The sequence below is a fragment of the Sinocyclocheilus anshuiensis genome, unplaced genomic scaffold (genome assembly GCF_001515605.1).
Source record: "Sinocyclocheilus anshuiensis isolate Anshui unplaced genomic scaffold, SAMN03320099.WGS_v1.1 scaffold524, whole genome shotgun sequence".
Lineage (NCBI taxonomy): Eukaryota > Metazoa > Chordata > Actinopteri > Cypriniformes > Cyprinidae > Sinocyclocheilus > Sinocyclocheilus anshuiensis.
In genome coordinates, this window is record NW_015555703.1 from 2207988 (window position 1) to 2231265 (window position 23278).

The 23278-nt window shown below is 34.8% G+C and overlaps 1 protein-coding gene across 1 annotated transcript in view; it reads left to right on the plus strand.

The window, feature by feature from the left end:
- LOC107671674 (parathyroid hormone/parathyroid hormone-related peptide receptor-like) overlaps positions 1-23278 on the plus strand; it is an 88598-nt gene that overhangs the window by 46705 nt on the left and 18615 nt on the right. The window contains exons 2-4 of the mRNA XM_016464585.1: positions 3754-3856; positions 18607-18717; positions 20418-20542. Coding sequence (XP_016320071.1) covers positions 3754-3856; positions 18607-18717; positions 20418-20542 — 339 coding nt within the window. The remainder of the gene's footprint in view (positions 1-3753; positions 3857-18606; positions 18718-20417; positions 20543-23278) is intronic.

The window sequence follows — 23278 nt, forward strand, 5'->3', positions numbered from 1 at the left end:
AATACACTATTCATTATTAAGTTGCTTATTAACATACATATTACTAGCATATTGGCTGTTTATTAGTACTTATAAAGCACATATTAATGTCTTATTTTGCATGAGCATATTCTAAATCATTTAACCCTACCCAATACCTCAACATAACTACTACAAGTAAGTAGCAAATTAGTTTATTGAGGGAAAACTCTTAGTTAATAGTGAATATGTGTTCCCTAATCTAAAATGTAACCATAATAGTTACTTTATATATATTAAGAATTCCCATGACGTATAATTTGTTCAAAATTTTTAGTAAATCATGGCCATGTTGTACTAATTTGTGATTTAATTCAAATGAGAGAACGAGTTAATACAACGTGGCCATGATTTTGAGGGAATTCATTCTTATTTTGTGGCCACGGTGCATATATTTTTGTACAGATGTCATGTGTGGGGCTGCTTAAATCAGTCCAAAAGTTTACTAAACATTCATTTTTAGATTCTTGTGAAAATGACTTTTAACGATCTGCCAAAATCTGCGCACATGTGTCTAGGTAATCTGTCTCAGGTGCGGTATATTTCTTTGAAGGGCTGCAGTGGATAGCCTCTTATTTGCAAAACGCACTGTCAAACGCAGAGATAAGGTGCAGTTTTAACCTTGTGGTGTTCAGTGCTTATGTTATAAATTGATTTGTTTCTGTAGACTACAGAATATCTGGAAGACTAAATCGATGCAGGACTTGATGCAGGGTCTAATATCCTTAATATTCTGGAATAGCGACAGTAAATGTGTTAATAATGTATGTTTTTGCTTTGAATCATAAGTTAAAAAGTATATAATATGGTCTGAAGATATTGCAGCAGATATTACAGTGAAAGCTTAAATAAAGATTTAAATGATATTAGTTATTTTAATTTGGGGCTGTTATTTATTTATTAAATTTTTTTTCAACAGTTCTGCTGTTTTCCATACATTAAAACCCCCCTCTGCCAACATGCCCCCTTAAAAACTAGATGCATGACACCCCTGCATATATTTGATACTTTAAGATATGGATTTCTGTATATTGTATAGAAAAAAAATCTAAGTGCTGTAAATGGAAAAGCAGGTCTTTAAAACAAAAATATGTGAGACAAAACTCCAGCCTCTTGCCACCACAGCAAATCTGTTTTAATTTTTTGTCCGTTTTAGTGGTACAGTCATGCTGCCTTCAAGTGCACTTGGTAGACTCATATTTCAGAGTTGGCAGTTATTATGACACACCATTCATTAAAGAAGGAAATTAAATACAGAAATAAAATAAATTCTGGCATACTGTAACAATAGAAGACAGGACATTTTAGAGAAAATAAGTCAAATTCAAGTTACACCTGCATTGGCATCACATCTCAATGTGGATGAATCATGTCTGCTGCTCAACTGAAACACCACAGCAAATCTTATTTAGCTCTTGTCTAGCCACTCAGTAAAACATATAATATAAGTCTAAACCATATATTTAATACGTTTTTAAATGCAAAAAACTTTTGTGACAGAATGGATATAAGAATATATTATCTCACTTTCAGTTACCAAAAGCCCAACTGGGATACAAAGTGTATAAATTATAGAGATATTGTGCATTGTTCTTTTTGTTTACTTGGCAAAGCCTTTGTTAGCGAGGACTATGCACTGATATTAAAAAGATAAAAATAATTGGATTTATTCAAAAGCTTAGAGTTGGTTTTGTGTTTGTCTCCCTGATATATAAGACTGCTGTGGGATTTGTTTATCACTAGAGGAACAAAATATCTTTTCACATCTCTCAGAAAATGTACACTACTAATAATAAGTGCAGAGAGTGACTTACCAGAAAGGATCTGGTATTACCGTAACGCAGACTTAATCATGTATCATGCTGTTATTGGGATTTTGTTGTGTTATATTATGTTTTTAAATGTGTTTTGAAATTGTGTGTCAAGGATGTATGTCACTGTCATTTTACTGCAAAACAAATTTACCTGCGGGTATAAATAAGTGTCCTGTAGCAGAGAAAGAACAGGTTTACAGTAATTTATCACATGGACATTTTCCACTATTTTTCGTCGGCCAGAAAATATCACAATATATTTATCTTTATTTTGATAAACAGTATATCTAATGTTGAAAAAAATGAGCTTGTGCTATCTTTCTTCAAAAAAATTAGACTTGGTGTGATATTTATTTAATAATCTAATACGAGGACATTCATACATTTTTAAGTCTGGCTTAAGTGTCCAAATATTTTTTGCTGTATCCATCATGGGCCAAATTGATTTTGCCTTATCATTCTGAAGTTTTTTACGTGGTTAGTGAAATTATATTTCATTTTATGAATATGGTGACACACACTTCCTAGCTATCCATCATACAACCACAAATATTCCCATCATATCAAATGAGAGAGGCTTATTTGTGGAAATCTTGCAATTCAGAACCTGGAAAATAATGGCAGCACATCAGAATTTATTGGACTGCACTGTGTGACGTAATGCAAATACATGGTTTTAATTATCTATCTATCTATCTATCTATCTATCTATCTATCTATCTATCTATCTATCTATCTATCTATCTATCTATCTATCTATCTATCTATCTATCTATCTATCTATCTATCTATCTATCTATCTATCTATCTATCTATCTATCTATCTATCTATCTATCTATCTATCTATCTATCTATCTATCTATCTATCTATCTATCTATCTATCTATCTATCTATCTATCTATCTATCTATCTATCTATCTATCTATCTATCATCTCTGTAATGAAATATTTTAATGAATGAAAAAATGCTTTAAATTAGCTTTTTATGTGCAAGAAATCCAATGATTGGGAATGTAGTGTGTATCTGGGTTGGCATTGTTTTTCAAATAAGACATTCAGAAATTGCAGTTAAAACTTAAGTGCACTGTAAAAATAAAATAAAATAAAATCCAAGTTGCGAATAAAACACAGATTATTTAAATCCATTTTAGAAGAAAATAATATTTCTATTTCAGTCTTTCTACTTTAAAATGTAATATTTAATTCAAGGTTACTTGCTGTTTCATTGTCATTTTTAGTGAAATCTACCAGCAATTTCTGAGTGAAAAATGCCACCAAAAAAGTTCTGAAATTGGAAAAATATCCCTGTAACAATGTATTCCTGATGTGTTATGTGTATATTTTATTCATATAAACATAAATAATATATATATATAAATATTCTGTAACACCTTACTTACAAAGCTTTTGTATATAATGCATTATAAAAGTAGTTTGTAGCCTTGTAACGCACCTTATAATGCATCATATAACCTCATGCATAATTGTAGCCAAGTTATATTACATTATAATACTTATCTCTTCATTGTTACACTTTTAGAAAGTATAATGCATTAAAACACGACAAACAAATCTTCAAATATTATAATGCATTTTAACTTTGGTTACAATTATGAAAAGATATAATGCATTACAATGCACATTATGAATATATTTATAATGCATTATACATAAAGGCTTTAAGTGTTACCAAATATTCTATTTAATCTACACAATCTCAAATTAATCTACATAATCTCACATAAAATATGAGCTAGAAATGTATTTGTCATGTATTAATTTGTCAATTAATTATTACATGAAGCTTGATGTGTGAGTGTTTTATGGTTAAAACAATATGCCCTCATAAGGGTGAATAAAACAGATAATAATCAATTCTGAATGATATTATATTTTATATTTTGTGTGTGTCTGTACAGGTTGATGCTGATGATGTCCTCACTAAAGAAGAACAAATCTATCTTCTGTTCAACGCAAAACGAAAATGTGAGCGAGCCATCAAGTCCAAACATAAAATTACTGGTAAGTTATAAATGTGTTTTTTTCTTAATTTCTAAATAAACAAACAAACATAAACTAAATTTAGAGTAACAGACTACTAATATCACCAGGGTGACAAACGTCTCGGTTACGTATGGTAACCCTCGTTCCCTGAAGGAGGGAATGGAGACGTCACGTCGGATGACCGACGAATTGGGATCTCGCTTAGAGAGACCAATCTACTTCGAGTGTAAACTAAGCGCCCCTACTTTTTGGCGTAGGCCAGGGCTTGCACAAGAGGATAAGCTACTGCTGCTATGGCACTACCCAATGAGTAGGACTGGATAACACTGGGAAACGTACCCGTTCTACTTGGAACAGGGACGTTACGGAAGCTCCAACCTTCCCGAAGGAGGTTTCATCCGACGTGACGTCGAGAGTGACCGACTGAAAGGGAACATAGACATCCATTGTCACGGAGCGCTACCTAGAGTGCAGTTATCTTCACTCTCAGGTCAGTTAAGCATTGCTGAAGTGACATATATGATAGACATAGCAGGTGTCGATACATGTGTGCTGGGGTCAGGCCTCAGACACCGAGGTGCTTGACTGCGACACATCCAATCAAGATGATGCTAAAAAGAAGTGACATTGATTAAGTTGGATCTCTCAGCAACACTCCATCAGACAGAGCCAAAGCCAACAGAATTCATTAGTTTCTATTACACTGCCCTGACATGTCATTTTTTAAAGGTATACTCCACCCGAAAATGAAAATTTTGTCATTAATCACTCACCCCCATGTCGTTCCAAACCCCTAAAAGCTTTGTTCGTCTTCCGAACACAATTTAAGATATTTTGGATGAAAACCGGGAGGCTTGTGACTGTCCCATTGACTGCCAAGTAAATTACACTGTCAAGGTCCAGAAAAGTATGAAAGGCATCGTCAGAATAGTCCATCTGCCATCAGTGGTTCAACCGTAATGTTATGAAGCGACGAGAATACTTTTTGTACGCGAAGAAAACAAAAACAACGACTTTATTCAACAATTCGTCTCCTCTGTGTCTCTCCGCATCACTGTAGCGCCATTTTGGAGAATATCCGCTGAACACAAGCAGCGTACGCTCTTCTGTGTCAGCCGTGACACAAGGATACGTTTTCTACGTGTATTTACGCTTTGATTTGAACGAAAACAGTGCATCCGTGCAGCACGGCTGACACAGAAGAGCGTACGCTGCTTGCGTTCAGCGGATATTCTCCATAATGGCACTACGGTGATGTGGAGAGACACAGAGGAGACGAATTGTTGAATAAAGTCGTTTTTGTTTTCTTCGCGTACAAAAAGTATTCTCGTCGCTTCATTACGTTACGGTTACGGTTTTCATTTTGGGGTGGAGTATCCCTTTAAGATATTTAAAAAGCTGTCTGTCAGTGTCCTATTTTAAAAAAACACACACAGAAAAAAATACTCTCCGTCTTAGAAAATGTTCAGTATCAAAGCCTGTCAAAACAAGTTTTCAGTTTAAATTCAATATCTTTATTGTCATTGTACTGAAAGAACAATAAGATAGGATTGTTGGGAATATGCCTCCCTCAAGTCTGCCTAGGAAGTTACTTCTTACAAAATTGGCTGCTATATGATGTGATGTGTTTTAAAGTGATTTTATGTTTAAAAAATAAATGCTTTGCTTTGTGCAGTTTCATAATTCTTTCTTTCTTATTCACTTCTCGACAAAGTAAAAAAGCTTATTTAGTGGCAATAGAACAATATATAATAATAAAAAGCAGTATTTATCTAACATTTATGTATACTTTCACTAACATATTTAATCACATGAAAAATGCAATTGTGAGATTTCTGAGAACATTGTCGAGTGCTTTAGAATAACTTCCATTAGTAAGTCATTAACAAACATTATATAATGTTCAACAGATCAGTAGTTAATATCCAAATATGAGATAATGTGCTTGTAAATGTTTCTAATGAACTTACTGAACATTACATAATGATTAACAGATCAATAGTTTGTTTAAATTAAAATTCTTACAAATATCTTTAAAAGTTAAATTTATAAATGGTTGTGCACTTTATAATAATCTATGATTTTAACAGATGTTATATACTGATTAACAGCTTATTTTTTTAATGTGCATTTGAATCTTTAAAAATGCCATTAAACTGATTGTTTGATTAAAATAATTTATGTATTATCTAATGCACCTTTTTACAATCTTTAGTAATCTTAAGCACTTCACACATTATTCATGATGACATATGATTCATGAACTCATAATCACAGTCTGTAAAGGTGACACATTTGCAATTTTTTTCTAATACTTACACACTTTTACAAATCATTTTTAATTATTTGTTTGTACTTTTTCTTGAATTTGACTTTTTAGCTACTGTAACACAATTTGAGTAAAAATTGTTTAGTTATGAATATTTACTTATTGTTAATTTTCTTATTAATATTCTTATTTTATTATTAATTTTAATATTAATATTCTTGCTTCATTATGTAATGTTCAATAAGTTCATTAGTAAACATTTACAAGCACATTATTTCATAGTTGTAGCTATTTGAATATATATTAACTAATGATCTATTAAGCATTGTATTATGTTTAATGATTTATTCATGAAAATTATTGTTCTGTTACCAGTATAGGTAACATATAATTGAATCACAGTTTTCTGTGTCTTATCCTTGCTTAGTGACCTATCTATCTATCTATCTATCTATCTATCTATCTATCTATCTATCTATCTATCTATCAAAAAAAAATGTAAACTAATAATAAATCACATATTTACTGATGAATCATGTATGATTTTAATATACACTGTTGTTATTATTATATATATAATGCATTACACTAGTACACTAAGGTCCAAATAGTCTCTCACACTATTTGGTTTAAGTAAAGTAAATAGCATCTAACACTTTTTTCCCACTTATATATTTTTTTGTTATTTATGCTTAGTGTAAATAGCATCTAAATCTATTTGCACTTAATGCCACTGCCCATTTTAAAGTTGTAATTTCTAAACCTGGAAAAAACTTTATTTTTTATTTTAGTTTTAATTAACAAAACTGAAGTTACACTTTACAGTAAGGTTTCATTGTTAACATTAATTAACAACATTAGTTAACATGAATAAAATTTCTACAGCATTTATTTATCTTGTTTAATGTCAAAACAAGCATTTATGAAAAAAAAATTTTAAGATCAAAAGTTGTATCTGTTAACATTAGTTAACACATTGTGAACTAACATGAACATGGACATTTTATTAACTAACAAAGGTTAATAAATGCTATAAAAATCTATTGTTCATTGTTAGTCAATGCATTAACTAATGTTTACAAATGAGACCTTATGGTAAATGTATTTTAAAAAGTTCCTTTCAATTTCCTGGTAAAATATTTCATCGTCATATTGCTTATTTTTGTGTGTAAACTCTCTCTCTCTCTCTCTCTCTCTCTCTCTCTCTCTCTCTGTCAAACTCCTTGTCAGTGTTGGGTAAGTTGCTCAAAAAATAAATAACACAATAAAAATCACCTGTGTAATTAGATTACTGTACTAATTACTCTCTCTAAAAAGTATTGCATTACTTATTACTTATTACGTTCTAAATTTCATATCAACCTCTCCAATACAAGAATAAAGACATGAAACTGCTCTTTTAATTCTTTAAAATAAATAATATAAAATTGCATAAACTATTCTTGACCTGACCAAAGCGAGAAGGTTACATTAAAAACCAAAAACCTTTTGTTAAATCCACTAAAGTTTTATATACTGTAATGGTTATGGATTTTTGTTGTGTTTCTCTTTCTTCCTGTTCACCAGCCCTGTGCTGCGTTTCCCAAAAGCATCGTTAGCTATCATTGGTTGTTAGTTCCACTGAACTCTATTGGTAACGACGGAACTTGCGACCATAGTTGCTTTTGGGAAACGCACCCCTGTTTAGTTCTGTTGCCCTAGTTTCCCATGAGTCCTGATTGTTTCTATGGTGATGTATTAGTTTCAGGTGTGTCTCATTTATTTACCCAGTATTTATACTCCCTGTTTTATTCTGTTCTCGGCCGGTTATTTGCTTTACCATCGTGTGTGCTATGTTTGCTCCTGCAATTCTCCGTGTATTCCTAGTGGATGATACTGCCTTGTCATGCACTTTAAATAGCACAACACGGTACAGAACGTTGCATATACAAATGTTCTATACAGTATTTAATGCAATTACATCAGAAGTAACTGTAATTAAATTACAGAAAAAATAAGAGTAATCCCTTACTTTTACAAGGGAAAGGTAATTAATTACTTGGTAATGCATTACACTCAGCACTGCTAGTTATCCAGTATTCACGATTAATCAAGGCAATTCATTGGTCAAAAATGTGAGAACCCAGTTTAAATTCATTAGTAGCTATGGTTTATTTCATTGAAAAAGAAATGGAAGTGAAGATTGATTTGGCCATGACTGTGTTTATGCAGTAACAGCAGCCCAGCTCAGTGTTGAGTTGTTCTCAACTGAACTAAGTCTTGAGTTAATCCAACAGCAGAGAGTTATGTTATGATGAGGGGTTTATGAGACAGGAGATGCTCCTATATCTCTTATTAGAGGCCGCGGATCTTAGTGCAGCTGGACGCTGATGTTGAGCAGAGATCTGGTACTCACATGAAGTCTCATTCAGATGCAGTCAGTGTTTGCTCATCTGAGCTCTGTCAAACCTAATGCCTCTCGACACCTCTTTCGTGTCACTGCCAAGATAGACAACTGTGCTCTTTCCACTTTTCAGAGTCATTTCCAATGTCTCATTTACTTTAGTTTGCAGATTTCTTTAGAAACATGAAATGATGGAAAACAGACAGGAATAATTATAATACACAGTGGGGTCCAAAAGTCTGAGACAACAAATATATATTGCATTTTTCAAGTTGGGGCTTGGCGAAGAGATTGCGATTTTGCTCATATATTTATCATTTATTATGTCATACCTATTCTTCATTTTACATTCTTCAAAAGCCTAAAATATTCTGTTTATGCCCAGGGTTAAATTAGATTTTGAATCCCAAGTTTTTAATATGGTCTCAGATTCCATTAGACATTGTAAAATGTAGATTTGAGGACAGTCTCTACTGAAGTCATTGAGTGTCTCAGAGGTGTTTGACTGAGGTAGTAAAATATTATATGATCATCTGGTTATATATAAATAACCTTGTTTATATATATATATATATATATTATCACATTGATGGTTCAATCGGACTGAAAAGTCTTCATGTAAACACCTCAATCGATCCAAATATGTGCAATCCAAATGAAATTTCAGGGAGATGTAGACCTAAAATATTTTGATCAAAAGGAAAAAAAGCATGAAATACATGCATATATGGCAGCTTTTTTTTTTTGTTGTTTTTTTTTTTTTTAGAAATGTCATCAAGGCAAAAATGAAGTTCATATAAACGTCTCGGTTACGTATGGTAACCCTCGTTCCCTGAAGGAGGGAACGGAGACGTCACGTCGGATGACCGGCGAATTGGGATCTCGCTTAGAGAGACCAATCTACTTCGAGTGTAAACTAAACGAGCCAATGCACATTGGCATGCAATTATTGCATCCAGCTGCCGCTGATCACAGCGTGAGTATAATAAGGCAGCAGGTGCAATGCATACCAGGTTTTCGCTGAGGAGCCGAGCCGGCTACCTGGCCGCTCAGCGGTGGTACAGCAACCGTGGCGACGGGACGTGACGTCTCCGTTCCCTCCTTCAGGGAACGAGGGTTACCATACGTAACCGAGAAATTCCCTTTCTCGTTTAGTTTACACTCGAAGTAGATTGGTCTATCGAAGCGATATCCCAGTTCGTCGGTCACGACGTGACTCGTAGTGACCGACTGAAAGGGAACAAAACTTCCAGAATCTGAAATCTTGGATTCATTTGGATTGACAAAATTAGTGAATGTAAACACACCTATTGTATTCTTAGAAATCCTTTTGTTTGTTCAGGATGTTCAATAATTGCATTCAGATCCACTGTTTAGAGAATTTAAAAACAAATCCAATTTCCTGTAAGTTTCATACAGTCAAGTAATAGCATAGCTAAACTGCAATGTTAAATCGTGAAGAAAAGTTAAATGATCAAATCTGTTCAAAGCATCCCACTAATGTGAAGTGATGTTATTTGTGCCGGATCTTGGGTGAGATTTCCTGCAATCTGGCCTTTGCTCTCGGCCCTGTGTTGGGTGGGTGAGTCAGATCTGACCTGTTTACCTGATGACTCTGCGCTCTTTCTGGTGGCTGTTTTCTGACCCCTTTTGGAAGGGTGCACATGTCTTTCTGATCATAGAACAGCAAAAGAAATTAGGCTAAGCGTATAACCTCTGAGACAGAGTGTGCAGGATGTCTTTTTGCTGTTTCTGAAGTGCTGAGACCAGATGTGACTGGTAATGGTTGCAATGCATTTTGTATTTGGGTCAATTAGGTTTTTTTTTTGTATCCAGATCTATTCATTTTTTTTTTTTTTATTAAAAGAAAGAAGCAGCAAGCAGCAACTGTAGGGGTTCAAGTGCTTTACGATGTTTAAAAAGATATGTATTGTTTAACAAGAAGTATAGGGATTAGCGTAAACTTGGTCACATCCATATATTTTTTAAAGACCCTGTTATAGCCATCCAAATAATAAAGTTCAACATTTTGATAAATATTGACCTAGGGAGTCCAGAGGTTCACTTGAGGTTGAGAAAAAAACCTAGAGCTGGATTGCAAAAGCATGTTTTTTTTTATTCATTGCAAATATTAAATAATTTGACTTACTCTAGTGGTTCTTGAGGGAAAATTCTGAATGAGAAGCTCTATCAAATGAACCATTTACGTGCATGAAAAACATGATAGCTGTGGCATGTTTTGGTATGATGTCACAGAGATTAATAAAAATGTCAACATTTATTTTGATAATTATTGATATTAATAATTATTGATATTTGGCAAAAAAAATGTATGACTAGTTATTATATGTAGGTTTTTATAAAAAAATTCAACGTGGTTAAAATTTTTTCATGATGGAAATGAAATATCAATCTATATTAAATTTGTTCATTAGTAAGTCTGTGAATGGTTCAGGAGTTATGGCCAAAAATGTGTGAAGTTCTTGGTTTTGTTAAAGTGGTGTAATTACAAAAAATAATAATAATAATAATAATGTGTTTGAAAGCTAATTTGAAAATAATTAAGTTTGTTGCATTTGTAAATACAAGGTTTAATGAAACTTTGTATTGCCATTTGAAATTTTTCAAGGGTGTGGGAAAGTTTTTCAAAAACAAATAAAACCAATTTAGTTTTCAACCTAGATTTTAAAAAGATTTTTCCTTTTCATCATCATAGACATCCTTGTTAGTCCTATTATCATTTTTATGTGCATTTTTATGTTCTATTCTGAAATTACTGCAATACATTTTCTTTAAAAATGTTCTTTTCTTTAAAAGCAGGTGATATCATCATGTCAGTGTTATCATCTCAGTATTATAAATCCGTGTAGCATCTGGGATTTTAACAGCATTTAGCATGGAGAACATGATGAATTGCATGGATGAATTTCCCTTCCCTTTTGTCTCAAATGATGCGCTAACCGCTTGTCACTGTCTTTCTCTTCGCCTCCATAGAGGCAATGTTCAATGTTCTCTTGCTTTTGAGAGGAATTGCCAAAGACATTTCTGGCCCAAGTACAATAAATGCATGTCATAACTCATTAAGGAGATTTCCTACAGTAATAGCAGTAAAAACAAGTCTATTTTTGAGAATTCGTCATCAAAAGGAAACGGCTGCCCGCTACATCCCTCAATCTTGCTGAGTGAGGAAAGACACGAGGATTGATTCGGCAATGGTTTTGCCTCGTTCCTGACCATGTCTTTGTGAGACCACCCTTGATGTTTTATGTGCAATTTATGTGGCATTCTCCACTAACCGTTGAGCTAACTATTATTAGACCATTGCGTCGTCGTGTGTATCTCAGATTGTTTGCTCAGCAAATAGCTAGCTGAGTCGGTTTATCTATTCTAGTGCAGGCTGGAGGTGGCGGAGCCCAACCTCAAGTCAAGGCCAGGCCTCAGAGCTTGCTGCACTGCAAAGCTCTTATTTGTTATTATTGCACGTTTGTGCTTCGGTTAAGACCAAGTCTCCATGGCGGGGCATGAACAAGGTTCTCATTCAGAGAGACACTAAGGTTTCAGCCTGGGTCGCACAGTGCAGGGATGTGGCTTCCACAAGCCCTGAGACTCTCTGGCCTGTGTGTGAAAATAGCCTGACGCTCAAACTTTGCGGTTGGGTGTAAAATAACTCCACCAGATTGCTATAAAAGCTTTCATATATCAAAACGCCAGCAAAATTCAGGCCAGGCGCTCCGAATCTCATGCGAGAAGGGGGCAAGAAGATAAATATTATTCAGAAACCCCAAATGACATCATCAATAGCCACAACCTCATCAGATACGATGATAGCTTCCTCATAACCTTGGATTTGGGGAAATTATATATGTGATGTTTCTTTGTGGAGTTACATCTGAAACCATTGGGCTATTTGAGACGGTCTGTGGCTTAATGCTCTATATATAAGACGAAAGCCTCAGCATTTGGCTATTGTTATTTTGAAAATGTGAAACACACATGGCACACTCCCTCCAGGACAAGCATCCTGCAACACAGGCCTGTTGTCTGAAACTCTCCTTTAATTGCATTCGCAAAAAAATTTGACAAGCTGGTCTCCAGGCATATAAAATGTGCTCCATCATATGCTTTGATTTTCCCTCTGAAAATCTTTAATTACAGGCATAGGAAAATAATGAATCTGCAGTAAAGCCATACGCCGAGATTTATCCTTAACTAGTTATTTGTGGCAAGTTGGGGGCAGCTGGTTTCAATAACAGCAACTGAAAGAAAAGCCAGAAATGCTAGCATTGCCAAGAAAATTTGGAAAAAAAAAAAAAGCATTTCTGTGGGGAGAGAGGACCCAAGAGTGAGATAATTCTCAACCAAAGCTTTACTTAGTATAAATATCTAGTTCTGTCATGAAACTCTAGATGGCGCAGACTGTAAGGTCCTTAAAGGGATAGTTCACCCAAAAACAGCTTTATACCTTATTTTCAAAGAGTGTAGCATTTATGCAGTTCTCTTTGCTTGTCGGAGCAGCAACAATACATATGTCTTGGCAATAGATCTGCTTGTTTGGAGGGCTATATATTATCCTGTCCTGTTTACTGCCATTCCACGTGTGGGGATATATGCCTGTCTATTGCACCTTGTTTTATAAACTCAGAGCAGCATATATGTATATTGGCTTGTATTTTTCATTTTATTTTGTCTCCTGCTTTGTTGGGGGGTATTTTCATGTATGCAATTTGCGCAGCAGCAGCTTGTCTTTGTATGTATTGGCAAGTCTCTTACAATAATAGCATCAGCATGAACAGCAGATCTATTCCTCCACAACCTAATACATTAAAACTGTCACATCCATTACCATGCTAAACTATTCTGAGAGTTGTCATGATAGAACTATCTAGTTCAGTCTTTCAACTCTAGATGGGTGCAGGGTGATAGAGTGATCCTTTACAACCTCTACAATCTACTAGCTGTCATTTAGTACATGGCACGAGCTGATTGGTCTCTGTTGCATCTAGGGTTGCAAAGGGACAGACCATTTCTAATACTTTTCTGGAAACTTGCCAACATTTTGGAAAGTTTCCAGAAATTTACTGGAAATTTTCTGCCAGTTTGCAATCATAGTTGCTTCTGCAGGCAATGAGATCGCTGCTCAACAGTTAAATGGTTTGATTCAGTTTTTTTCTGAATCATAAACCCTCCACCTCCCCCAGCTCCGCCTGTCTAGATGTGCTATGGGTTATTAAATGTATTACATGCTCACAGGAGTGTGTCTGTGGATTTATTCGCAGTAGCAAGTCTCCATACTTATTCTGCAACAGCAATAATCAACAGCAGCAGTAGCATGCATAGCATATCTATTCTGCCAAGATCAAATGCATTAATGTTGTTATACCCATTACCATGCTAAACTATTCAGAAAGTTATCATAATAGAAATAACTGAAAGAGAGTGAGGGCCAAGCAAGAATCGAAACCAGGTGATCAGTCCAGATAGCGAACTGTTGACCGCAGAAAGGTCGATAATCAGGCAGGCAGAGCGGTCGAAAGTCAGATGGTGAGGAAACTTTAGGGACTGAAGCAGGACTTGTCGATGACAGACAGAGGTCGTAAATAAGCAGGCAATCCACAGACGAAGAACCAGGGGTCAGAGCCTGGTGGGACAGTCCAAAGGCTGTGAAACAAAGAAAAATGATAAAGTTAAAGATAAAAGTTTGCAATGTGTTTCAGTTAAGCAGTTGAAAGAGATTTTGCTGTATATGCTGAAGCTTTAAAGATGGTGTCACATGTGTAATTAAAAGTGATTGTCACAATAAAGTGCAATCAACCAATTGTAATTACAGAAAGTGCAGAAATAAATAATTCCAAGGGGTGATAAAACTAAGGCTAAAGGCTAAAGACTCTATATGTAATTATACATAATCTATCATTAACTTCACAGTGCTAGCTCAAAGTGTAGTATTATTAGCTTGTAGTCATCCCACATAGAACTATAATTTTTCATAATTCTGAGTGAAACAATACATTTCATGAACTGCATTTTTATAATGTTTTTTGAGGTGCACTTATAATGCTTGTACTGTACATCAAAAACTGCCATCATAGAAGTAAATGGCATTTTCTACCCCGATTTTAGTCCTCAGATTTGAACACTGTTTAAATGGATGGATCTCTTTTAAGACTTCAATGTAAAGACCCACTGCTATGATTAGCTGGCATCTTTACATATAAAATCAGTATTATACTTAGATCTCTTCTGAAAACTTTTACACCTGCCAAGATTAACTAAGAATGAAAAGTGTTGATTATAATAATGTATTTAGATCTACTCCCATAAAAGGTTGCAGTGCTGAGCATTGTAGCCGATCACAGTCATGTCTGTTGAATGCTATGATCTCATGGTTAATTTATGCACTCTCACGAATGTTTCATCATAACTAACACAGTACAAACGCAATGTAAATAAGAAATTCATTAAGCATTGTAGTCATTGATTATAATAGAAGTGCAGAACTCAAATCAATGATAGACTCGCACTGAACTTGAAATCTCAAAATGCAAAGACAGTCTGACTTTGTATATTAGTTAAAGATACCTAGTTACATTATACAATTAAGATGCATTTGATCAAATGTATTTGTGTACTTACATGAAATTCGGCAAAACTCTACTATATTCACATTTGCTGCTATTAAAGTAGGGATATGGTCAACAATATCATTACATATCTAATTATAATCAGATATAATTTACTGTTTTGGGATGTGCCTGAAGCCAAACACTGTATTCAGAAAGGCACGGAAAATGAATAATGCATTCTACGGAGCTCCTAAAGGGACATGGTGATGGAAAAAAAAATTAAGACGGGAGGAAAAAATATATTTCAATGCTTTTGCATTCTGTCACAATTATATAGTTGGGTAATTATACTGTATATAATTTGCGGGCATCAGGGAGTCTCTACAGCCACTTTCACACATACAGACTTTACTGGTAAATTACCGGTAAATTTCCGTTAAGAGATCATGTGTGAACAGGACCTTTTCAAAAAATACCAGTAAATTAATTCCGGCAATTTACCAGTATGAGACGTTGTAACATTACCAGTAAATTACAGGTAATCTGCTCTATGTGAACGCAGAATGAAGATTACCGGTATGAGCACATACGAGTTCAGAATGCGCTCACGTAAGACATCTACTCTGGGCCAATCAGAACATTCTGACGCAGATGACGCATTTACTCCACGCTGCGTAGTTCGGTTTGAAGTTATCGAATGCGATGTCTTTGGGCCAAAAGCAGCTGCATGAATGTGAACTTTGACACAAAAATAAAAACATCAATAGAAACACTGACCGCGTAAACCACTCCATGTTTACAAACACAACACCGGGATGCACAGCCATTTAGAGGTCATTTCTGGTCAATGATGTCACAGAATTTACCGGTAATTTTTAATTTTGTATTTACCCGGTAAATTAATTCTGGTCATTTTTACGGCAATTTACTGGTATTACTGTGTGAAAGGGGCAGTATGCAGGGTATTGAAATCATCTTTGAATGTGCGCTCACTTTTCACTTTCAACTTTAAATTTGCGATCATGCATACTCTGTGGGCCCTCTGAGTCCACACTTTGTGTCCACACTTTGATGATGTAATTTGTCTAAAGTATGGCCGAACACTGTGTAACACTGACTACCGCAGCAAGCCTAACCATGTCCGTTTAGGGGCTCCGTTGAATGCATTATTCATTTTTTGTGGCTTTCCGAATAAGGTATTCAGCTTCGGGCACATCCATAGTACTGTATGTATAATGTAGCATCATATATGTATAAGTATACTGTAGGACTTGAGAACTTTTTAATTTTGAAGAAAAATAAGAACGCTAGAAGTCATAGTTGTGTGCAAGGCATTTCACTCTTGAATGCCTTGAATGCTCTGTTTACAACTGTTAAATAGGGCCTGCTAAAAAGATGAATTTTTTTTTTATCCATTCACAACTGGCCAATGCTAAATACAGGTGTAAATGGGGTCTAAAGCATTTTGGTTTAGTCCATTGTCGAAAACACATTTAACTCTTTCCCACCATTGACAGAATTTTCCGGCTTTCCGTGTTTTCACTGTTATATGGTAGGAGGTGCTATTACACATCTTCTAAAAGAGTATTGAACATCTGGATCAAAACACAGTGAAGTAGAAGCAGAAACATGCGATCGCGAATGTAAGCAGATGCATATGTAAAATAACACACTCATCAAACATTAAACAGCATATAAATCAAAACTGCCTAACATTACCAAATAAAATTTACAAAAAACATGATTTTCTCAGATTCTTGTTCAAAACATGTTTTTTTCATGAAGTTTGCCCACATTCAAGTGCTGATAAAAAAAGATTGCATGAAGCTAGAGCAAAACAGGGTTTGTTTTTTTTTGTTTAAAAGCAGAGGCTCTGTTCTTTGTTTTGGCATATTGCATGTTCAGATATTCATACAACAATATATTCTGGGGGCCATTAAACTTTTGTGAAAATTATCAAAAATTGCTGGTGGTAGCTGGCAACTTTTACAAAAAATGCTGGTGGGGAAAGAGTTAGCACTACGACTAATTTCACTGACGTTTAAAAGGAAATTTGGAGATGGATATTAGATGAAAAAATGTCAACAAAATCTTACTGAAGAAAGTCAGTTCCTTTTCATCAATGTTTCCCCCTCTAAACTGGTAAATATGCTCCCACAGCTTGCTCATCTTCCTAGTGGACATTTCTCTGAGCCCGCGGCAGGTGACAGGAAAGAAAGAAAATGCATGCATGCAAGGTCTGAGGTGAAATTAAATGTATTTGTTTTCCGCTCTAGATGTCCACTTTTCAAAATAATGTATTATTTTTCAAACTTAGCATTAGAATGACTACATTTTGAATAGTCGACTAGTATTTCCAATGTTGACTAGCAGCAGCAGTTACGTTTAATCTATCGGCTAGTCGACTAGTCTCGCATATCCCTACATTCAACCAGATTGCTTTTGTAGTGTAGTCACTTGTGTGGTCGAATGCATTCAAACAGCCACAAATGACCACCTCCACTTACTGAATAAATACATAATCATTGTAATAAAGTGCACCAAAACAAATGATTCAGACTTGGCTGCATTCTACCAAAACGCACAGATTACAGTTCAAAATGCAGCTGCTTTTTCACCCTATTAATTCGTTTCCTTTTCCAAAGACTCATAATCCATGTAACATGGCTTTGTTCAGTCAATAGTATTTGTGTGCCACACTCTCTGTTCCCCAAAAAGAAATGTTGAGTTTGACTAAATTAGACTGCAGTGTCTCAAGGATACGAACAGAAGTGGTCACAAGAGATGCTTTTGAAATGCATTTAATACTAGGTGAGAACAGTGTGCATCTCGGCTGACCACTTGTGATCAGATCAATGCATCTTAATACCAGGTGGAAATAAGAGTATAAAATTTGAGGCTACACAAAATGGGCTTTTGTTGAAGCTGTGTCTTTAAAGTCAACACAAACTCGAGATGTACCCTATTTGTTTGTGTTTGTGCACAATTAAAAATGTCATAAAAAAACATGTCCTTATGATCTTGTATCAAAATGTAATAACTTTAACAAGAAAATTTAATAATTGTAACAACTTTCCAGAAACAAATACATCTTACTGTTTTAACCCAGGATTCATTCTGGTATTGGACCGCTTTTCATGATCCAGTTAATTCTCATTGGATTTTTTTTTAATCCTGTTTCACATCAGATTACTGAAGTAAAATAAGTTATGAATGCTGTTTCACATTGACTTTAAACTACAATAGAAACATGCACGTAAAGGGCAAACCTGACAACAATGCATTGAAAGCTATGCATTGTTGCAGTGATTGACACTTTCTGTTCTGTCGGAGTATATCGAGCAGATAGAATAATAGAGATTGTAGCACTCTCACTCAGCTAAATGTGTCAAAGTGGCAAATAAGCCTTCTGTCAGCTACACTGGATCCTCTCTGACTCTGTCCACAGATTGTGGAGGAGGTTATTCATGTTTTGCTGGAGTGGGTGGGTGGTGCAGGTTCTGGAAGAGTGGAGTTCGCTCTATCTAAATGTCAATCCTGCTTTGTGTTATAGAGGGTTACTGCATGCCGGAGTGGGATGGCATCGTTTGCTGGCCCGAGGGTCTTCCTGGAAGGATGGTGTCCACTGCCTGCCCGGAGTACATATATGACTTCAACCACAAAGGTGAGCTTGCAGCCGCTGACCTGTGGCTAACTGATACGTGTCTAATGCACATTTCAACCCCTTGACAATAATGGACAACCTCCAGCATTCACAAATTTGGAAGCCGCCACCTCCAGAATCGTTGCTTTTCTCCTCAGTTCATCATTGTTCACGCTCCAAATTCTTTTCTCGTCTTTCAGACAAACATTTTGGAATATTTCCATACATTTTTACATGCTTGACTTGTATTCATAACAAAAACAGGGTGTGTTTTCATAAAGCAGATATATTGTGTACCTAGACGGTGAACTGAGATCTAGTGGTGCTGTTCCTAACTTCATTACATTTACATTTATTAATTTAGCCCATGCCAAAGTGACAAGTACAGTAACTATGAGCAAATAATCCGAGGGAGAAAACAATACAAAGCAGCCAAGGCTCATTGGAAATATGTGCTTGTGGCAACTTTTCTGCAACACAGATATTACGTACTTTACTGCAACTTTTGTGACAGTTTCAAAATGAAAATGCACGTTCAGTACGTGACCATGGCAACGTTTTTATTACATTGGTACAGGCACGTATTGCAGTGGTTCAGAATTCAAATGTCTGGGGAGTGTCCCTAAAAGGTCAATGATCTATCGTGTTGGAAAATAACATTCCCCCTACACCAAACCCAACCTTAAACCTACCCGATAGTGTTAATGAATGCAAAAGTGATGTAACCGTGCTATTTTAACTTCCTTATATCTGGGTTTAAGCTGTTTTGTCAAATTAAATTAGGCTTGAAAATTAGGCTTTCTTTATCAAAACTGGCCCTGTCATCATACTTTCTTGAAAAGGAATAAACGTTGTCAAGTTACTACCTCTTCATCCACCCCATTCCTAAAAATAACAACTAACTTACTGACGATTAATAAGCAGAAAAATAGGAGTTTTTTTAAGCAAAGTCATAGTTAATAGTTAATAGTGAGAATGGGTCCCCAAACTAAAGTGTCACCGAAAAACTGAATCAAATTCAATATTCTACTATAGGTTCATTTAGTTGAAATCAGTGTGACCAGCATGTCATGATTATTTTAACTATATTTGTACTGTATATGTCTCTATCTATAATTGCTGTTTCAAGATTCCTCAAAAAAATAAAGAAAAAACAAAAACCTTTATAAACCACTTAACCACATAAATATTGAACTGAATATCCTAGAAGGCTGAAAAGTCTCTAAAACTCACATACTTTTGAGGCAAAAAGCACCCAACTTATTACTTTCCATAAAAGTATATATTTTTTCATGTTTACATTTATATGTATTTGGTTGTACTTTGTTGATTCTTGATTTAACGCAATAATTTAACACACTGTTTTAATAGGTGAAGTTTTCTAACAGTTGTACTGACAGATTTTGTATCATGATTCAAACTGCTTTCCAAACAAGCTTCCTTGCTAAGCAGTGTTTGCAGTAGTGCTTTAGAGATCCATTAATTACACTACATACGAAAGCACTAATTGGACATCTTACTCAAATCTGTCCGCAGTTGCATTTTTTTTTTATTGTATTCCTTTTATCAATAATTTAGTCCACATTTGTAGCACTTTTTGATGATGGCAGCAAACATTGACCATAGCTCTATCCTGTCTGTCTGAATGAGAAATCAATGCATGAATGTCCTAAGTCAAGACACGATTGCTTTGTTAGAGTATGTTTGTGCTGTATCCACAGGACATGCTTACCGGCGCTGTGACATCAATGGGACCTGGGAGCTGGCGTCAAATAACAACAAAACCTGGGCTAATTACAGCGAGTGTGCCAAATTCCTCACCCATTATAACCAGAACCAAGAGAGGGTAAGGCCTTCGACCTTACAGTTGCTGTCATCAACTATAGTCAAATTTGCATACACAAGCATTTTAAATATGTAAATTTGATTTAATGTACCATTACCCAAAACTGAACATTCTGATAATTTGCTGATTAATTCAGAATGTGTTAGTTTATGTCTCATGTTATATTCCTCATGGTGCCTGCTAAAAGTTTTGTTTTATGTAGATCAGGCCGCTTGCACTGGGCAAATAACATTGAAGCAAACAAACATATAAATGGATGCAATGCATGGAAATGTACCTGGACAATGACTGAAATTATATTCTTTTGAAATATCCTTTCTCTCAAACGCTTGGCTACAGTTACTTCTGTTGCTTCACTCAATAAACAATAACTGTGCTAATATTAGTGCGTTGACAAATAACTTCTTACTTCAATGCATTATGTTAACTACAGGGACACTTTTAAATGTACAACTAACTAACCATTAAATATTTAAAATAAACAAGTTTTTTTTTTTCCATTTACTCAAAATTACAAACTTGAATAAGCTGAAAACTAGTAAATTAACTTGAGCTGATATAGTAATAATAATAAAACATTGATGTCATTTAAATTTTTTTTCAGTGTAATGTTTAATTAATCATATTGATTATTTAATTAGTAGAACAGTTCCCTATTAATGATCAAGAGATCATATTACTTTTTATAAGTAATTAGTTAGTAATTAATGTATTAAGAAATGTTAGTTAGACCTAATTTAGTGTGTTAATAGCTGTTAAAATTAGGTACTCTTTACTCAACATGGGATGAAATCAAACCAAACAGACTGAGTTCAAATTGTTACTTTTAGTAGATTCTGTGTGTTTGTTTTACACTCATGTTACAGCACAGCTAAAAGTTACTGTAAACTATTAGCTGAACTTAGGCAATATTTTTTAGTTATATCAGCTCCGTTATATTCCTATTCATTAGTTTCCAGTATATTCAAGTATATATTTTTGAATAAACTGAAAAGCCTGTTAGTGTTTGATGTTCAATAATGTTAAGAGTCTGTGTAGATAGCGTACATAACAAAGAATGCAAATACGTAAGTTACTTGTCATTGTACTAACATTAGCACAGGAATTGCTCCTTGAGAGCAGTAACACACACTATAGTCTTTAATCATGGAGCTGCCCACAAACTAAACGCAGACTCTGCTCTTCAGCACAATGATAACCACAAAAACCTACAGAAACTCCTTTAAATGTCAAGCACAAATGAACATACAACTCTAAAAGATCTTTATTTTTTCCTTGACAAAAAAACAATAAAATAGTACTTAATTTCAACATCTACTGCCCTGATTCTAATACTGTGAACTAAACATCTGATGCCCAGTTTCAGTTAATGCAACAAAAATGAGTCATGAAGTCCCAACATAAGTGGATGAGGTAAACGTCAGTTAATGAGCACAATTTACATAGAAAAGGCATGTGTGTGTGTGTAGAGAGGAATGTCAGTGACTACATTTAAAAACTGAAGACCCAGCACAATTTCAACATTATGCATGCTGAACTGGATTGCAGGTGTTTTGTGAATACGATGCAGGTATTTGTGTGCAAAAAGTGTTGCAACTGATCAATAAATTCCTCCCTTAGTTGTTTAAATTTTGATTTGGTCCTTACTCAAAGCTATCGTGGCTTTAGAAGACATACAGACTTGGAACAACATGAGAAGACTTTCTTTCTTACTCCTTTAAAAGTCAAACCACATTGTGTGAACACAGTTCATTAGTCATCAACGTTAACACTGAAGTATTTTGTTTATTTAGTTTTGTTTAGATTTGTTTCTCTCAGCTGTGTGCTTTTCATTTTGGTGTAGACGGGCAAAGAGCTGAGCTGTGGGCTTAACTATGTATCATTTAGATGAGGAATTCACATTAGCAGAACCCTTAGTGAAAAACTATTCCAATTCACAAGTCTGAACTGAATTTAATCAACGGACTCAGCATAATCAATGTAGTTCACCAAAAACATCTGGTTGACTGAGACGCTGTGTGGAAACTCTCTGTAGCTGTTTAGGTTTGTGTACCAACAGAAAATCTGACAGGATTTAAGCTTATAAGTGTGCTGTGATGTGTGTGTTATTATGGTGTCTCTTCAGCGCATCAGCTAATGATTCTGTAGGGCTTCAGACACTGTGGCCACTGACGTGTTCCTGACCCGTTGCTTCATTACGATGCATCTTACGGGTTACGTTTATTAATCTAGATGTTCTATTATGGCAACGTGTTAAATGAGAAAAGCGTTGAATAGACATTACATTACACAAACCTTTAAGGCTGCAATGTGGCTATAACATTGTTTTCAGAAGCTGCATCTGAAGTGGCATTTGTATATTTACACAGACTGTTCAGACTCAGAGGTGGCATGAATGCATTTACACTGCTAAATGTAACTGATACTCTAAATATAAAACTAAAAACACCAGTAGGTTGGTGGTCACTGTCTTAATGTGTGAGTCATTCATTCAAATGGCTGATTCATTCAGAAACAAATCAAGTGACTGTCCTTATGAATGAGTCACTGAATCATTGGCTCACTCAATTCGTTCTAGTAGATTAATTCAGTACCTAAACACCACTGTGTTATTATGTGTATTATGTTAATATATTTTGAAACATTTTAGCAAAAAAACAGTTTTTGGTCATTTTTTGTGTACTTTGAAATATATATATATATATATATATATATATATATATATATATATATCAT